Consider the following 18,096-nt stretch of genomic DNA (forward strand, 5'->3'; position numbering starts at 1 on the left):
TGGATAAAATCATTAAATTCTCAACACAGTAAATAGTGCCTTCTTTGACTAAATAAGTGAATAAAAAACAGCCCCAGTAAAAGAAAGAGTAAAATGCAGTGGCCGAAATAGTGCCAAATCGCATGAAATGTTTTTCCAATACAAGTGATAGTTTAAATTACTTTAAATTAATTTAATTTACGAGGAAAGAAATTTGAAGTTGGATGCAGAGGCGAACTCACTGCCTGATCGGTTAGCCTACTTGCCATCAAATGTTTGATACATGTTCCAATGAGATGGAGATGAGATAAGACTGAAAATAGCTTTGAATGCCGAAGTATGAACATCAACAAGAAAAGGCAGGTGTTATATCTCAGCAAGCCCACCGGTCTGTAATAACAACAAAAGCCAAGTGGGCACCAAAAACAACCTCACCGACTGGTTTCTGATCCTCGTCATTTTTCCAGCTTTTATTGATTTCGTCAACATTTTATAAAATTAAATTCTTGTTAACATTATTTTTACTTCCATTTAAAAGTTTTTTTTTGTTTATACATTCTTCTTGTAAGCCCAGTTGAAAACCCAAAAAGACCAAAGCCCAGAAAAACAGAACAGCAGCAACCCTTCTCTGTAATGTAACTGTAAGGCGAGGAAGACACGTGCAACTGCAACAGCATCACAATATACACCATCCCCAAAAGTGGAAGAGCCTCTTCCCAATTCCCGAAACATTTCTTTGTAATTTTGTTGCCTTACGTTCGTCGTTGATCCTTCTCTCTCCTTTTGTTGTTCCTTTGTTCTGTCCTCGCCTTCTCAGCCTTAAATGTAGGTAGAGACACCTGGGTTTCTTCTACACAATTCTTTTACAAGCTGAGTTTAGAAAAATCCATTTCAAATATAAGCAAGAAGTGGGAAAATGATGTTCTTGATGGGTTTGAGCATCCAGAGCCTATTGGATTTGGCGGTGGCAGGGATTTCTCTGATGATCGGTTTGGGAATTTTTGCGTTTATTGCTTCTATTCTTTGCTCTGCTGCTTTCTTGCAAACCGCCAGGGACGTATCTTGATCCTTCACTCAAGGTAAAATTTCCAATTCAGATTTCGTCAGCTACATCAATCTTGTTCTGGGCCTTTATCAAGTCCTTCAATTATGCTGTCAACTTCATCAAAATGAAATCTTTCGTTTGATTGATGGTGTTAATGATTTGACAGATGGTGCTTGTTTGTCTTTCGATTGGCAAATTTGACGCATTTTTCCTATATGGGTTGCCTGAACCGTTCATGCTTGGCAATAAGCTATGATTCGATTCAACTGTAGCTCTTGCTATGAAGTATTTTTGTTGGATTCAATAAAATTCTCTTCTTCATTTTTTTGGGTCAGATCATTCTCTTCTCTTTTGTCTGGGTGAATTTCCCCTACCCTGAGGCAGCTGCCACAAGTTACATGATTTCATAGTTTTCTGCAACAACAACTAATGATTTTCCATCAGTAGAATCATGAGCCAAATTGCTTGTTTGCAAAAATTCAAAAACTACACAAGGCTTTCTTCTTCGGGAGGAAGACAAGAAACAATCAATGAGAGATACAACAATCCAGAAAAAAGCACAGAATTTCTGTAATGGCCTGTGCTTTGCTGCTTATCTTTACCATTAATATTTACCAAACAAAAGAAATCTTACAATTAACCTATCAAATGAATATTTATCAACCAAAACAAACAGTGAATATTTATGTCTTCCTTTTGGGTTTTCTGGAGTACACCATTCCCCGGATCCCATCCGGATCCGCCACAAAGCCCAAGGGCCTGTAAAACCCGAGAACCCGGGGCTCCGAATACAACGCAATATTACAAATCCCTTTCGCCACCAACTCCTCCACCAACCTCTCCATCACCGCCTTCCCCAGCCCCAGCCCCTGAAACGAGGGGTCCACCACCACGTCCCATATGATTGCGTTGAAAACGCCGTCCCCTGTCGCCCTAGCAAACGCCACAGGCCTCTTCGTCTTCCTGTACTCCATCCACAGCAGCGCATCGGTGTGCTCCAGCGCCGTTCGGATCTTATCCGGATCCCGCTTCGGAAACCCGACCGCCACGAAGACCTTGTTGAGGTGGTCCATGTTGAGCTCCGCGATCGTGCGGTGGAGGAGGAAGCCTCGGGAGTCGAGGTCTTGGTCGGAGATTGAGTAGTTGTTGGTGGTGGTTGAAGTGCGCCGCGAAACGGAGACGTTTAAAGGGGGAGTGGAGGTGGTGGTGCTTCTGAGGCGGAGACAAGAGAGGGGAGCGGAGATTGTGCCACGTAGGAGCATGTTTTAGAAGATGATGAGATAACAGTTTGTCTCCCATGAGTGACGCCACCATTGGGTTTTTGTATGGATGCGTTGTACAGTGTTTGAGTGTTGGAATTGTTGTTGTGCGTCGCCGTTTCAAGATACGTAATAGTGGAGGCATGAAGGGCCCTTAAACGGTGTCGGTTTGTCAAGTTCACTGACCAAAAGAAAAGAAAAAGGAAAACGTATCAATAATATCTGGAAAATGCTTGTGGGGGTCTTTTTCGTTCTAGCAGCTTGACGAATGGGCCTGGGCTGCTGTAAAGAGAAAATGGCTGGAATCGCCCCTTGTGTCTGAGTTCGAGAATCAAACCCCAAGTGTGCTTCGAAAGGGTAGGGAGAAGGAGACAAGGAGAGGGCAATGGGTGGCTTAAGTGATTTTTCGGCAGCTTGACGAAAGCTCTGTCAAGCATTGGAACAGTTCTGCCAGGAGGGAAAATTGGGAAGAATGATGAATAGTGCACGAAATTGCTAGGTTTTGAAGATGAGAGGGAAGCTTGCTCTCTGGATGTGTGTTATGAGATAGAGGAAGAAGATGGAAGAACAAAGCATGAAATTGAAGGATTCCAAAGGGGATGCTTGCCTTCGATCGATTCTCATGGTTGCTGGGAGGCTTGCAGCAACCAAGCTGAGTTGTTTTGCTGGGTAGAAAGTGCCTCCTTTTATAGGCGCTGGAAACCCTTAATTTTGTCAAGCTTCCCTCCCCTTTCTCTTCACTTTCTTTCATTTAATCTTATTTGGTGAAACCTTCCTAGCCTGAGCATGTAGGCATGAAACTTTTTGGAGTTCCAAGACCTTCACACAGCTGGACTTCTCCATGTGGGTGAGGAGCCACTCACTTTTCCTTCTTGTTTTCTCACCAAAGCTTGAAGAGGAAAGAATGGGTAAGGGTGCTAGTCAAAAGATGATTTACTTCCATCAGCACATGGTTTTGCTCGGTTTTGATGGTTTGGCTTTGATATGGTTTTAACAAAGATATTTTCCACGATGCTGGGCTGGGCTATTGGTATTTTATTTTCAGCGGCCTGTGAGTTTGCTCAAGCTGCTGGAAAACAACCTATTTGATCAAGGTGTTGGATATTTTGGCTGATGTGGGACTTTTCCAAGTGTTTGCAGGCCATTGGATATTTTCCTAAGCTATTGAGTTTTCTCTCTCATGCTTACCCATATGTTTGGGCTCAAGGAATGGGCTTGAGTTTTGGTGCTCCCAAGTAGCCCAAAACTTCCACTCCTTGGACCATCAATGGGCCTCGTGAATACTCATAACCATCCATACCACAACCCGCTCAGCAAGCCCCAGGCATTCGCGTGGCTTGGGCCCACTTAATCTTGTAGCGTGGCATGTTGCTTATTTGCTTGGCGTGGCATGTGTGCAAGCGCATATGACGAACCTTTGCATGCCCAAATCGGGTTTCTTCTCGGTAAAGTATTGCATTGGGTCGAGAATTTATTTGGGCCGAACCGTGACTTTTTTGGGCCTCAACAATGCTCCATAAGAATTTCTAATCTTAGTCATTGGATTCTAGATACGGAATACGGTGTCATTTTGTCAAGTTCAATGACCGTTCCATAAGAATTTCTAATCTCAGTCATTGGATTGCATGTATAATGCATATTTATTTATGTATGGTTGAGTTTAAAATTATTTAACTACTTCTAAACTTAAAATCATTAGTGGAGAACCAAGGTGGTTGGTGTGAGTGGTTCGGCACTCTCATTCCTTAAGAGAGGTCAGGGGTTCGATTCTTGCTCTCGTACGGAGTCACCACTTTGGCCAACACTTTACTCCTTACGGGCCGACCCGGTGTGAGTGGGGATTAGTCTGGGTTGTGGTTAAGGCTTAAAGGTTCCACCCATAGTTGGGGCCCATCCAGGACCACCTCATGGTTTAGACAAAAAAAAAAAAAAATCATTAGTGGAGAAGCTACCGCCACAATATCTAGTTTATTTTATTTTATTTGAGAGTATCTCGACTATACGAGAGAAGTAATATCTAATTTTATATTGGTGCAATGAATGTAAAAAATACTATAAACATGTGTCTTCATTAATTCAACATTTCACATTGATGGAACATATCTAATTTTATATTGGTGCAATGAACGTAAAAAATACTACTGAGAAAAACATGCATCTTCATTAATTCAGCATTTCACATTGATGGAAGCTTTGGAACCACTGAAGGTTTTGAAAAATTATGTCGACAGAATCAGCATGCTACGCGCATGCTGTCGGCACGCTGCGCGTATGATGCGAGCAGGCTGCGTGCAAGGGTAGGCATGCCAAGCTTCCAATAGCCTCACTTTCTCGAAAATGTCTTGAATGGGGAGCAATGCCAAGGCAAGGAAAGGCAAGCCACGACATGCAAAGGCCATCCTAAGCTCCCAATAGCCTCACTTTCTCGAAAATGCCTTGAATGGGGAGCAATGCCAAGGCAAGGAAAGGCAAGCCACGCCATCCCAAGCTTCCAATAGCCTCACTTTCTCAAAATGCCTTGAATGGGGTAATGCCAAAGCCAAGGCACGACATGCCAAGGCCACGGCATGGCAAGGCAAGGCAAGGCAACACAAGGCATGCAAAGGCCAAGGCAAGGCAAGGCATGCCAAGGCCAAGGCACGACATGACAAGGCAAGGCTTGCGAAGGCCACGGCCATTGAATTTCTAAGAAATTCCATAAGAATTTATAATCCTAGTCATTGAATTGCATGTATAATGCATATTTATTTATGTATGGTTGAGTTTAGAATTCTTTAACTACTTCTAAACTTAAAATCATTAGTGGAGAAGCAACCACCGCAATATCTAATTTTTTTTATTTTATTTGAGAGAATCTTGACGATACGAGAGAAGCAATATCTAATTTTATGTTGGTGCAATGAATGTAAAAAATACTATTGAGAAAAACATGTGTCTTCATTAATTCAACATTTCACATCGATGGAACATATCTAATTTTATATTGGTGCAATGAATGTTAAAAATACTGTTGAGAAAAACATGCGTCTTCATTAATTCAGCATTTCACATTGATGGAAGCTTTGGAACCACAGAAGACAGAGCAAGTAGGAAGGAACTTTTGTTTTGCAACCTGGAAACTTTGACAGATGCAAAAGCGCGTGCAATGACCCCTGCCAAATATGTATATCATGGATTCTTAATGAACTCAACATTCACTTCACACTGGTGGAAGCTTTGGAACCACACAGCAGGATTTAGAATTTTGCTTTGTTTTGTGTTACCAAAAATATTTGGCAGAAACAAACAAACACTTTAATTAGAGATGAGAAAAAAAAGAGGGAAAAAACAGAAGAAGAGAAGAACATGATTAATTAGATATGTTTCTTCTCTCTAACCATCTGGTTGATTTTGCTTACCTTGGGCTGCTGCTGCTGCTGGGCATGCTGCACTTCAAAGTTCAAACATGACTGCCAGCACTATCAGCCTTGTGCAGCAACTCCTCCTCTTTCTCTTCTTTGATCCCTAATCTCTCATCTCTTTTCTTCAACTTTCTGTAACCTACTTTCTTGCCTGAGGAACACTTGGAATAATTACCATGCTGATCTTGCTTAGCTGCTTGCCTGCGCCTACCTTCTCCTTCACCAACTTCACATGGAAGTAGTAATTCATGATGACTACTTATTGGGCCAGAGGAGGCATCTGAAGCCATGGAGTCATCACTCTCATCATCATCAAAATATTCAAGAATTGCTTTCTTGTCACTGTTTTTCTCACCCCCTTCTTTGGGATCACTAATTTGATAAACATCATTGGTTTGAGTGTGGATTGGGGAGCCAATATACATTGTCCACCCAGACTCACTGCCACTCCATTTCTCTGGTTCAGCTCCTACAATTTGGGAAGGCTCCATTAAGACACACACACACAAAGGAAACTAGCTAGAGAACAAATTAAGTATAAAGTTAGAACCTACCTACAATGTGTGTGTTTATAACATGTTGATCACTGTATGTGCAATTCTCAACATTATCAGGAAATGCATTTATATCTGTCTGTCTCTTTATTATTTCCCTTCAACAAAAAAAGGGCAGTTTTTCACACAAAAGGACAATCAAACCCATCTCAACAGTAGCATTTGAAGAAGCCTCCTCACTTCCCTCTCATTATTGAATTGCCAGGATGCACGTATTCCACCTGGCAAACCTATCCCCATATTTTTCACTGTTTCAAACTGATTAAATCACTACAAGACAAGCTTCTGGGGGTAAAGAGAGAGATCTCTCGGGGTAAAAAGAGATTCTATCTTTGGAGCTAGGTTAAACAGTGAAGCACACAAGTAGGAAATAATTGGGCACCCAGCTAACTTGTCATCTGCTCTTTCACCTGAAATAGACAACCATTACTTCCCTGTGTAGCTTATAAATAATGACCAGCTTTTTCTTGGGGAACAGATGGGCTCTTATTAATTGGATATTGGATATTAATATTTACATATATATATTTTTTATTTTCTCTTGGTTCTAATGGGAGGTGAGTATTTTCTCTCTGAGAGTTGAAAAAAGTTCCTTTTAATTAAATTTTCTTTGAATTCTCTGTTCCAGCATCAAGAAAGAGCAGCTTTTTCCTGCGAAAGTTACAGAGCATGTTACCAATTTAAAGTCTTGGCATTTTGCATTGGATTGGAATGGATGAGGAGAGGGGAACAGGTCATTTAATTTCTTCCCCAACAACCAAGCTTACTTTTTTCTTTTGTCTCTTCTAGTAACTTGATACTAGGTACAGTTTTTACATCTAACGCAAGCAATAAGAATATATGTAGTCGTTTATTCAACAAAAAGAAAATACTGGTGTAAAAAAAGCGTTCTTGCAGCTATTTTTTCATGTCTGCTATGCTATATTTGACAACATTGTAGTGGAAGAGCAACTTTTTTCCAGTTTCATTAGATCAAAAGAGAATCACTTGCAGGGACATTTCAAATCAATTTAGCTGAAACAGCTGCCCTCACTTCTGTCACAATGTTTGGACAATTACACAATTCTCATGATGATCATTTGGCGATGCCCGGCCCGGCCGGAGGAAGGAAGAAAAAGGAGAGGGGAAAGGATGGATTTTTTTTTTTCTTTTGGCCCCTTGTGTTTTCAGTATAGTGAAGGGTAAATATGGGTTTTCAATTTTACAAAAAATACAAAAGATGGGCAGAAAGGTAATTTTGATTTCTTTTATTATGTGACTTTACTTTCTCTAAATAGAAGCATCCCAACATATGTTAATTTTGTTGTCTGACCATTAATTATGAACTAATGATTCAAATCTTCTGTAATAATTGACTTTTATGAAATGAATTAATAGTCTGATATATTATCCTCTTTCTTTTAGTACAAGTGATAATCTAATGGCTGAGACACAAATGATGCTATGAAGGTTTGAATCTGAGACTTCTGGTGATGTAGAACAAATGACTGAGACGACATCGCACATGCAAATGCAAAATTAATAATATATAAGTTTGGGCCCCAAACTCCGATTGATTGCCTTATTACGTTGTTATTGATATGCAAGTGAAGGCTTTTTTTCACTAGAGTAAACCTCATTGGCAATATATTCTCCACCTAAACCTGAACCAGTTCATAAGATATTTTATTTTATTTTATCCAAGTGCATAAGATTAGTACCATGAAATGAGACATGCTTTTAATAGCTGAAGCAGGTGCAGCGTGTGGCTTGCTTCAGAAGAGGATATAATGATTCCCAATCTTGTAATTAATAACCAAAAAAGTCGCGATCTTTGCCAAACCACATTAAAGAGATTCTTAATGTCAAATTCATCAAGGAGCTTTTATTTCAGCTCATTTTTGTTTCATCCAACCACAATAAATCCTTAGCTTTCACAATCACAAATTCCTCCAAGTGTTACAAACCCTAAAAATGGGTAGGCCCATTTAGCCCATTGCCACGTGGCGCACAAGAAAGTGATCTCCAGCTCCACACAATCAGCATCACATGGTGGCATAGCATCTATATTCAAGTCCACAGTGCTCACAAACTAAAAGGGGCAATTTCGCCGAACATGAAAGTTACAGTGGCAAACAAGTCAGAGAATCAAAGAAAACTAGGGGCGATTATCGAAAGGCCACTAGCCAATTAATAAATATTCATAAATTGACACAAAAAAGAAATATATTCTTAAATGGTATCGGACTGATCCCATTCCTAAGTCCTAAACAGAACTCTGCTGCCTCAAAGTTACAACCCTTTTAGAACAACAAAGAGAGACCTGGATGCCTCTGCTTCTCCATCTGATCCAAAGCTAGCGACTTTTTTGTTTCCTGGGAAAATTTTGGATCGCAGGAAGTAAAATCCGAGATGGGTTTGACTGAATACTTGAGGTCAATCGATTGGGAGCAAGAAGCGTACCCAGCATATGAAGATTTCACAATTCTTCTTTTGTTTATCCTCTACTTCCCAACTGTCCGATTTTTTCTGGATAAATTCGTCTTTGAGGTACTCACTCTGCTGTACATCCACATAAGTCTGATTGGAGTAGCTAAAGTTTCCATCTTTTTTTAGTTTACTGATGTGCTAACTTTGTTTGTTCAAGTTATTAGATCGTCAATGATGAATATGACCGGAATGCACTTGTATTTTGATGGGTTGTGTTTGGTTTTGAATTGTTTGATAAGCATACTGTAGTTATTGGATATCAAATTGTTCAACATGATATGTTATGATCTTTATTTTTGAAGAGATTTGACTGGTTGATGGCTCATGGTTTGATGCTGTAACTAAAATCAGCTTGGCTATTTGAGAGTCAATGTTTGTTTGCCCTGTCTTTGAGTTTCCTTTAGATCTTCTTTCTGCTTCTTGTTGTATATTCTCAATCAACTAAAGGGAGATAAAGAGAACCACTTGTTTTATATGGGAAGTTGATAGGGTTCTAGCACCTTCAGAGAATGAGAGCTGCTTGTTAATGAAGACGTTAAAGGTTGAAGAATGGTTGTTTAAATTAGTCCAGGGTAGCTTTCATTTGCATTTCTTCTCATTTACACCTTTATTTAATTTCTTCATTTTTTATCTACTACTACTTTGATATGTATTCATAATCAAGAAATGTGAATGTGATTGCATTTATTTCTCATAATATCTTTATTAGCTCTGTATAAATTGAAATTACATATTGCAGAGATTGGGGAGACGGTTAATTTTTGGAAAGGGACATCAGAAGCTGGATTTACAATCTGAAGAACAAAGGAAGAAGATTAGAAAATTCAAGGAGTCAGCATGGAAGTTCACATATTTTCTTTCAGCAGAGCTTCTAGTCCTTTCTGTAACTTATGATGAGCCTTGGTTTACTGATACAAAATACTTTTGGGTAGGGCCAGGAGACCAGGTCTGGCCTGACCAGAAAATGAAGTAAGAATTCTTAAAATTAGAATATATGTTACATATGTGTTTGTTTAGTTAAGGCATTCATATGTGATGAGATTGACACTGTTGTACTGAATCATAGTTTGACTAATATCAAGAGCTGAGCTTTATTAAAGTCTATAAAATGACTACTTATGAATTTCAGGTTGAGATTGAAGGGAGTTTATATGTATGCTGCTGGATTTTACACATACTCCATATTTGCTTTGATTTTCTGGGAAACAAGGCGTACAGATTTTGGGGTGTCCATGGGCCATCATGTAGCAACAGTCATTCTCATTCTGCTGTCTTACATTTTCAGGTATGTTCTCATGGAGTGAGTTTGTAGCCTTCTCAAGTTCTTTTAGTCACAAAACCAAGGAAGCAAGAATACTACAACCTACCAAAGGTATGAAGGAGGGCTGATTTGAAGTCATAACTTATTAGTGTGTCATCCCCCTACCATACCAGGACCATGGATATTAGGGTTAAAACATCAAAGGAAATAGAAATGATACAATGTTTTACACAATACATTTCATTTAATAATTTTCCTATTATTATCTGTTTCTTGCAGGTTTGCCCGCGTAGGTTCAATTGTTTTAGCTCTTCATGATGCTAGTGATGTGTTTCTGGAGGTCGGGAAGATGTCCAAATATGGTGGTGCTGAAAGGACTGCTAGCTTTTCATTTATTCTTTTTGTATTGTCTTGGATCATACTGCGTCTCATTTATTATCCATTCTGGATCCTTCGGAGTACAAGGTTTGTCTAATTTGATACCTAAATTATACTAAACTTGTTTGATTTTCTATAGCTCCTTCATGTTTGTCTTCACCAGGGTCATAAATTAGTTGGTTCAAGAGAATATACAAAAGTGACTTATCATCCTTCAGTTCTTGTTGGAATAACAGACTTAGTAGTGCTACAACATGTTTTTTCCTAATTTATGTTCGGTAAATAGTAATGTCAAACTCCAGATAATGTTTGCTTTAGAAGCAGCAGTTTTGTGAAGTTCTTAATGTGTAGAAGAAAGGTTTTAAGGATGACAATGTCATGTCATGTGCAATTTTAGATCCCTTAGTTAGAGACAAATATATATTGCAACAAATCGCTTCATATTAAATGTAAGAGAACATGTTTGTATAAATTGAAAAGCGAACTATTGCATTTATGCTTTAAACTCAATTATTCATCTGTCTATTTTGTATTGCTTCCTTCTCTTTCTGGCAGCTACGAAGTTATCCTGGCATTGGACAAGAACAAGCATTCTATAGAAGGACCAATATATTACTATGTGTTCAATACTCTTCTGTACTGCTTACTTGTTTTTCACATTTTCTGGTGGGTGTTGATTTATCGGATGCTTGTTAAACAAATCCAAGCAAGAGGGCAGCTTAGTGATGATGTGCGGTCAGGTGAGTGAAAATCATGTTTGGTAGATGGTTTTCTAGGGTATGCATGCACAAAATTTGATGGATTTTGAAACAACAATTAATTCCTCTGGAAGAAAACGTTGAGGGATTTGGAAAATAACCATATTGGTATCGACAGTCATAAAATGGATAGATGATAATGAAGCATGAATGATTACTACTCATTTGTGGTAACATATGCACAAACTTCCTTGATTGCACCCTCCGAAGGGGCACTACAGTGAGCTAATACTTTCACTGCTATTCTATTTTTGTGACTGGGGCAGCGAAGGAGTTGGTTAGGCTACTACTACAACAGTACCATGATGACTTGACTTATTTATTGGTTTATCATTTGTGAATGATACAGTGTAAAGTTAGTCAGATGGTTTTGGGAGTCTAAGTGAATGCATCATATGTAAAACAGTTTGTTATAATATTAATAGGCTTCATTGAGAAGAACATGGTGCCTTCAGTACATTAGTTGTCAGTGATTTTATTTTATGACCTGGTGTCTTCTATTGTTCCTCTTATTTTGTTGCCTGATCTTTGTTTCCTTTGCCTATCATTTCTTCCCTGTGTAGATTCTGAAGGTGAAGACGACCATGAAGATTGACCAGGAAACACAATTTACAGACACAATGTCACCCTCAGGCAAAGGTGCTCCACAATATTGGGGAAGCCATTGGGATTCCCCAAGAAAGAACCCACATTCTCATATTGCATTCATGTAGAATAAATTTGAGGCCGCTGTTTCAAAATTTTAGTCGGATATGTCATACACAAAAAGAAATGGGACACCTAAAGTGATGTCCTCAGATGCCATGTATGTTTTTTTTCCTTTGCTAGTTAGACTGAGGAATGCTGTTTCATGTGATTTGTCCTGCAGATGAGGAACGTGTTACGTTTACACATTTGATGTACTCTTTCGATGGTGAAAAAGATTTTGGTCAAAGAAGTGCATCGTGACGGAAAAAATTGTATGTTAACTGAGATAAGATATGGAAGCTGTGCAGGTTGAAGGAGTAGAATGGCAAAGGGAAAGAAGTTTTAACTATTGACTGAGCTTTTGGCCCATTTGCTGCCTTAAATTTGAGTCTGGTGACATGATTAATGTATTGCAAGGAATTTGATATGTGATTGGAATTGGTTATTAACTGTACACCTTTTCAAGTCAGCTGTAAGGTCTTCTGAATGCCATGGATCTATTTTCTGAAGTGTCCATATTTGAACTTAATTTTTCTTTTCTTTTTCCTTTTGAGTGATTGATTGATGGTCTAAGCCATCTTTACATTTTATTTTATTTTAAAAAAAATTTCCATGACTTTGGTTTCTATATGTTGGACTTTTAATTTACTGTATTTTTGAGAGGGGAGGTGGTTCCAGACTTCCCACAGAGATTACCCAAAAAAAATTATATACATGCAGTACCTAATTGTAGATTTTGTTCTTGTCATTTTATTTTTCTTTTGAGGCTGATTCTTTTTCATTTAAAGAGGAAGAAATGTGAGTTGAAAAGAGAGAACAAATGAAGCTGCTGCTGATTACTGTACAGATACTCACAAGATAATCTGTGACTTTTTCTACTTGATACTATTATACGACACCGTTTTCGTATGTCAAGTTCAATGGCAGAAAATCCGACCAGAATTTGAACTTATAAGTTGTTAACTCGGTGCGACGTCGTTTATTAGTACGCCGCTCCTTCTTCAACTAGATAGACAAGAGGACTTAAAATTCAAACCTAAAAATTTACAGGCCATGGAAGATGTACTGACAGAGATTCCGCCACCTTCGAGGTTCTTCCAGGAAGATCTCAACAACTTCACACCTCCATCACCACCCCTTCCCTCGCCTTTCCTCTTGCTCTCTCAAAACCCTAACGAGGCTGCAGAGCCGCCTCTTCGCCCTTCTCTCCTCATCGTCGCCCTTTCCTCCCCATCTCTCCATCTCTTCCACAACGTCTCCTCCAAAACCCTAATCGGAACCCTAGTCCTCCCCGAGACCCCCTTCTGCGGAAACTCCATCAACCCCTCTCTCAAAGACAAGTCTTGCAACATCTACTCTCTCGATCGCCACCAAAACCCTAAAAACCCAACTCTCCTCGTCTCCTTCCAGTGTCCAATTGCCGCCGAGAGATGCCACACCGTGGCAAAGTTGCTCATTTCTCAGCAGATTGTTCCTCAGAGGGTTCTGATTCTGGACTCGATTCAGAGCCGGAACTTCAGGGGCAAGCTTTCGAGGGATGAGGCGGTGGCGTTCAAGCTGGAGTCGACCTCGGAAAGTAAGGCCCCATCTTTGAGCTTGGAGTACTTTCCATCGGCCAGCGTCGTTGATGGGTTGGGCGCGGCTCTCTTGGCTGCGTGTGAAATCAACAACATCAAGGCAACGCTTTGTGTGACATGGCCTCAATTTGGTGCTTCAGTGCTGTCCCTGATCAGATCCCTCATCTTTCCTGCGTTGGATTTGGATTTGAGCATCAGCCCAGGTGTTGATGATTATGTGATTTTAGGACAAGATAAGGATCACCATCAACCTTTTGATTCTGATTTGTATACTTGATGTTAAAAACTTGTTTTGGGTTCAATGTCAAGTTCTTCATCTTTTGAATGTTTGAAAAATGTCTCTACTTTCTTTGTAATAATACTGAATCTTGTGGTTATTTCTGCAATCTGTAATGCTAAATCAAACTCAAATCAAAGCCTGTATTTAGTTATGGACGATGAGTTCAGGAAATTTCATTGGAACCCAAATTGCAAACCAGTTCTCCAAATCTTGTCAATGAGAGCTTGCCCCGTTCATTGGCAAATCTTTGCCTGCATATGCTTCAATCAAGGAAGCTGAATTGTGCTTGTTTAACACAAGGGTTAATTCCTGACATATTGTTATTTGCGTGCAAGCATGTGGCCTGGAGACAAATCTGAAAATGGCATGTCGGCTTAGATATGAAGTGAGGAAGATTGCATTTGCATTCTTGTCTGTAAAGAAACATTGACAAGGATGGCGTGCAAGTTGACCACAAATTCTGCCAGAAACGAAAATGAAATGTGACTTTTTCAACAAAAACTTTATTGCAAGAAATCAAATAATTAGAATTGTATACATAAAGCACACCACTGTTTAACCTAATCCTTAAAGTTGGACCATCCAACCGATGAAGTCCATGCCAAATTAGAATGAGAGAAATAATTAATCCTCAAACTTTGAACTTTTGTTGTACCAGACAAGATTAATATATAGGACCTTTTTCTTCTTCTTGAAGATGATGGTATTTTGCAACAGGGTCTGATTCACTGTTAGATTAAGAAACTGAAGCTTGTCAACAGGTGAAAGGGGGTTAAGCATTAGCTGTTATTGGTTTTTGTTTGGTGGCTGGCGCAATCTTCTTACGTAATTTACAAAAGGAAAAAGCAACACGTCCTTTAACCCTCTGCTTGTGATATTGGAAACTCCTTCCTGGTGGTTGCATCCTCTCTTGACTACAGATATCTTCATTCAAAATACTCAAACTTCCACGCAAAATTATTCACGCATTTTTTTTACTTGTATATATATCTCACAGTCCCAACCATCTCTCCCACTCTTTTCAGTTGCCCAAGAAATTCACAAGAAGCAAAACATGGCACCTTCCCTTTGTTTCAGAACCTTCATTCTTCAATTCATGCTTTTGGTTTTCTCCATTTTGAACACCAGTTTGCATGCTAGTGAGCCTCCATTGACATTGGAGTACTATGCATCTGCATGTCCTAATTTGTTCGAGATTGTAAAGAAAGAAATGGAATGTGCAGTGCTCTCGGATCCTCGCAACGCTGCCTTGATTGTTCGGTTGCATTTCCATGACTGCTTTGTTCAGGTCCATAATGTTATTTATTGTTGAGTTACATAGGATTTTTGTTTCTCATCATGCAATATTTTTCAATGATCATTATTTTTTCGTAGTTTCAAGTTGCTGCTGTATACACTTCAGCACTATAGAATTTATAGAAATTTAAGAGAACCACATTTGATTTATTGAATCATGCACGCAGGGATGTGATGGGTCAGTTTTGCTAGATGACACAATCACACTAACAGGGGAGAAGAAAGCTTCGCCCAACATACACTCTTTAAAAGGTTTCAGAATTATTGACAGAATCAAGAACAATCTCGAATCAGAGTGCCCTGGAATTGTCTCTTGTGCCGATATTCTCACAATTGCAGCAAGAGATGCTGTGATTCTGGTACTAATTAGAAAACTCTTATATATATACATATGAGTTCCATATATACCACATACTAAAAATCTCTCTGATATATTTGTGTAAAGTCTTATTCAAAGCATAGTTTTTAGCCTTGTTTCTTTGTTTTCACCGTGCAGGTTGGTGGACCTTATTGGGATGTTCCTCTGGGAAGAAAAGATTCTATAACTGCTAGTCCTGAGCTTGCAGAGGCTAACCTTCCTACTGCTAATGAGGGCCTTGCAACTATCATTTCCAAATTTCTTTACCAAGGCCTGTCAGTCACAGATATGGTAGCTCTATCAGGTACTTGAGAAAAGGTCCAAATCTTATTGTATGTGATGTGACATTCCTCTTGCAGCATGTACCTCGTAAAAGGGCCTTGTAAATATCATATTCATAGCATTGTTCAGGATTGATTGGATAATTAAGTGATGCATTTCCTATTGAACATTTTGTGCATAATCAATCTTTTAGGGGCTCACACAATCGGCATGGCACGGTGTGAGAATGTCCGGGCAAGGATTTATGGTGGTGATTTTGAAGCAACCTCAGGAAGCAATCCTCTGTCTCAGTCATACCTCAGCAGCTTGAAATCCACATGCCCGCCTGTTCGTGGAGTTGGGGACAATAACATTACAGCCATGGACTATGTGACTCCTGACCTGTTTGACAATTCTTTCTATCATTTACTATTGAAAGGGGAGGGTTTGCTGAGTTCAGACCAGGAAATGTACTCTAGCCTGTTAGGCATTCAAACAAAGCAACTTGTCAAGCAGTATGCAGCAGACCCAGTTGCTTTCTTCCAGCAATTCTCAGATTCAATGGTGAAGCTGGGAAATATTACCAATCAGGACAGCTTTGCCACTGGAGAAGTCAGGAAAAGTTGCAGATTTGTGAACACATGAGCTGGAATGCGGCAGCAAGGCCTCATGAGGGAAAAAAGAAAAGGGTTGAGTTGGCAAACCATATTTATTTGTTATACCAAGAAATGTTTAAAGATTTACAAGTTTTATGTTTGAAAGTTAATGGAAATTGATGTTTATCCATATTCATAATCTATCTTGACCCAAAAGAAAAAAAAAAAAAGAATCTAATACAAGGTGATAAACTATTGACCCAAAAAAAAAAAAAAACTAAGATATGATGAAAATAAACAACAATGGACCTTGGTGAGAATGAATGTGCTCCCCCATTCTGCACCTGAGTTCGAATCTCCATCCTAGTAATTTAGATTAGATTAAAAATAAAATATCACTATAATATTAATGTATCATGAAATAATAAACCCATCAAGCAAAGATGGGTGGGTACTATCATGGGCCTCTCCAAGCTTAACTGAGACTTGATGGGCCAAGTTTGCTTTACCTTTTTCTTGATGGGCCAAGTTTGCTTTTCCTTTTTCTTGATGGGTCAAGTTTGGTCAAGCAGGTTGAACAAAAAGAGGGAAGGTCCAACAAAAGTTAGGAGCTGCCAGTGGGGTTCAGCTGCGGTGGTTTGGCAGCAATTTTCCCCCCTCCTCCCCAACATTGGCACTCAGGTTTGACGCTTGATATTGGCAAAAATTTGTAGAGAACCAATTTAACTGATATCCCCCCTCCCCCTCCCAACGATTGGCGGCCAAAAAAAGAGAAAAGTTAGGAGCTTAAAAGTTGGAGTTTCTTTTGACTGTCTCTTTAAAGAGTAAAAGCACTTTTTAGAGATTATGTGTTGATTGACAAAGATTCTTTCCATATCTACAGACAGAGAGAGTTCAATCATGCGCCATCTTTGTTTTCTTTTTGGTTTTCCTCAATCTCGGAATTGGGTTTTCAATTAATGATCGTAAGAATTAATTATTTGAACCGTGACAGAAAGCAACATATCGATCCCAATAAGAAAGAGATGACGGGCCTCTGTTTCTGTTTTCTTGCAAGGGAAGGCTACGGGAGTAGAAAAATTTATATGAAATGGGAATATTACTATTTTGTTAGTCTCGACCAATCATGCTATACTAAGTAAAAAAGTTATTACGACTGCATAGCGTGATTGGCCGGAAATAACAAAACAATATTATCCCCCTTGTACACAAGTGTTTCTCATAAGAGAGGAAGAGAGGGAGAGCATGCAATTCAATTATGCAACGCAAGGGCCCCAGTAACACTTTGGTCGTCTAACTTGTGCATAAACAACACCCAAGCCTTAGCCAAGTAGTACAACAACGTCACACAATTTCATAGAGAAGAGAAGATATTGCTTTATTATATGCTCTTCCTGCTGCTACAGTAAGATATATATGTTTTTATTTGTCTGCCATTCATGATTCATCCCCCTTGGATATATTGTGTTACTTTCGGGAATTTATCCCCACCTTTGCTTGTAGTTTTGGCAATTTGCCAAATTATGGAGATGAACTTAAGCAGGAATCAGTACTGTCCTTGCCTAGCTAAACTTGGCATAGCCATAGAAAAATTTGGACCTTTCAAGCGGAGGGTAAGAAGAACAGTGAGGGAGAAAATTTGGACCACTCTATAGTCGACATAGAGGAGTTTACAACCAAACAACTGTTAATAGCATCATTGAATTCCAATGTCAGTCCCAATTTTTCAATAAATAAACAACAACTTACGAGACTAAAGTGTCACAATGCATGTTAATTTACTCTTCAATGTTGCAGTATTATTCACATTTCAAGTCAATTTTGTCATATGTGTGACGATACATGTCTGCTTGGTTTGAAGCATCATGATTAATCTCAGTTTAATTTATAGTATTACGATGACGCATGTCAGTTTAGTCAAACGTGTCGTGCAAGTT

General features: G+C 39.2%; 5 protein-coding genes across 5 annotated transcripts; 4 read left to right on the forward strand and 1 right to left on the reverse strand.

Moving 5' to 3' along the window:
* The first annotated feature begins 372 nt into the window (after positions 1-372).
* On the forward strand, positions 373-1,358 carry LOC110757693 (chaperonin 60 subunit beta). Its single transcript, XM_021959391.2, has 2 exons — positions 373-1,058; positions 1,191-1,358. The coding sequence occupies exon 1, from the start codon at positions 896-898 to the stop codon at positions 1,043-1,045; it is 150 nt and encodes a 49-aa protein (XP_021815083.1). The 5' UTR covers positions 373-895; the 3' UTR covers positions 1,046-1,058; positions 1,191-1,358.
* Positions 1,359-1,574: 216 nt separating this feature from the next.
* LOC110757692 (Acyl-CoA N-acyltransferases (NAT) superfamily protein) lies at positions 1,575-3,174 on the reverse strand. The gene has a single exon (XM_021959390.2). It carries the CDS (start codon positions 2,284-2,286, stop codon positions 1,708-1,710), a length of 579 nt encoding a protein of 192 aa, XP_021815082.2. The 5' UTR covers positions 2,287-3,174; the 3' UTR covers positions 1,575-1,707.
* A 5,166-nt stretch (positions 3,175-8,340) lies between these two features.
* Positions 8,341-12,300, forward strand: LOC110757744 (TRAM, LAG1 and CLN8 (TLC) lipid-sensing domain containing protein). Its single transcript, XM_021959451.2, has 7 exons — positions 8,341-8,767; positions 9,447-9,676; positions 9,837-9,992; positions 10,248-10,433; positions 10,902-11,086; positions 11,668-11,743; positions 11,973-12,300. The coding sequence occupies exons 1-6, from the start codon at positions 8,630-8,632 to the stop codon at positions 11,697-11,699; spliced, it is 927 nt and encodes a 308-aa protein (XP_021815143.1). The 5' UTR covers positions 8,341-8,629; the 3' UTR covers positions 11,700-11,743; positions 11,973-12,300.
* Positions 12,301-12,767: 467 nt separating this feature from the next.
* LOC110757776 (trigger factor) lies at positions 12,768-13,801 on the forward strand. The gene has a single exon (XM_021959491.2). It carries the CDS (start codon positions 12,845-12,847, stop codon positions 13,643-13,645), a length of 801 nt encoding a protein of 266 aa, XP_021815183.1. The 5' UTR covers positions 12,768-12,844; the 3' UTR covers positions 13,646-13,801.
* Positions 13,802-14,540: 739 nt separating this feature from the next.
* LOC110757754 (Peroxidase superfamily protein) lies at positions 14,541-16,335 on the forward strand. The gene is made up of 4 exons (XM_021959464.2): positions 14,541-14,936; positions 15,112-15,303; positions 15,441-15,606; positions 15,778-16,335. The coding sequence occupies exons 1-4, from the start codon at positions 14,703-14,705 to the stop codon at positions 16,206-16,208; spliced, it is 1,023 nt and encodes a 340-aa protein (XP_021815156.1). The 5' UTR covers positions 14,541-14,702; the 3' UTR covers positions 16,209-16,335.
* Positions 16,336-18,096: the final 1,761 nt, after the last annotated feature.

This window comes from Prunus avium, chromosome 1 (assembly GCF_965620075.1).
Source record: "Prunus avium chromosome 1, drPruAviu1.hap1.1, whole genome shotgun sequence".
NCBI lineage: Eukaryota > Viridiplantae > Streptophyta > Magnoliopsida > Rosales > Rosaceae > Prunus > Prunus avium.

Coding starts and splice junctions, on each gene's coding strand:
- LOC110757754 (XM_021959464.2), top strand. CDS start 14,703: ATGGCACCTTCCCTTTGTTTCAGAACCTTCATTCTTCAATTCATGCTT. Junction 15,304..15,440: donor CAAGAGATGCTGTGATTCTG/GTACTAATTAGA, acceptor TTCACCGTGCAG/GTTGGTGGACCTTATTGGGA. Junction 15,607..15,777: donor AGATATGGTAGCTCTATCAG/GTACTTGAGAAA, acceptor TCAATCTTTTAG/GGGCTCACACAATCGGCATG.
- LOC110757692 (XM_021959390.2), bottom strand. CDS start 2,286: ATGCTCCTACGTGGCACAATCTCCGCTCCCCTCTCTTGTCTCCGCCTC.
- LOC110757693 (XM_021959391.2), top strand. CDS start 896: ATGATGTTCTTGATGGGTTTGAGCATCCAGAGCCTATTGGATTTGGCG.
- LOC110757776 (XM_021959491.2), top strand. CDS start 12,845: ATGGAAGATGTACTGACAGAGATTCCGCCACCTTCGAGGTTCTTCCAG.
- LOC110757744 (XM_021959451.2), top strand. CDS start 8,630: ATGGGTTTGACTGAATACTTGAGGTCAATCGATTGGGAGCAAGAAGCG. Junction 8,768..9,446: donor TGGATAAATTCGTCTTTGAG/GTACTCACTCTG, acceptor TACATATTGCAG/AGATTGGGGAGACGGTTAAT. Junction 9,993..10,247: donor CTGCTGTCTTACATTTTCAG/GTATGTTCTCAT, acceptor TGTTTCTTGCAG/GTTTGCCCGCGTAGGTTCAA.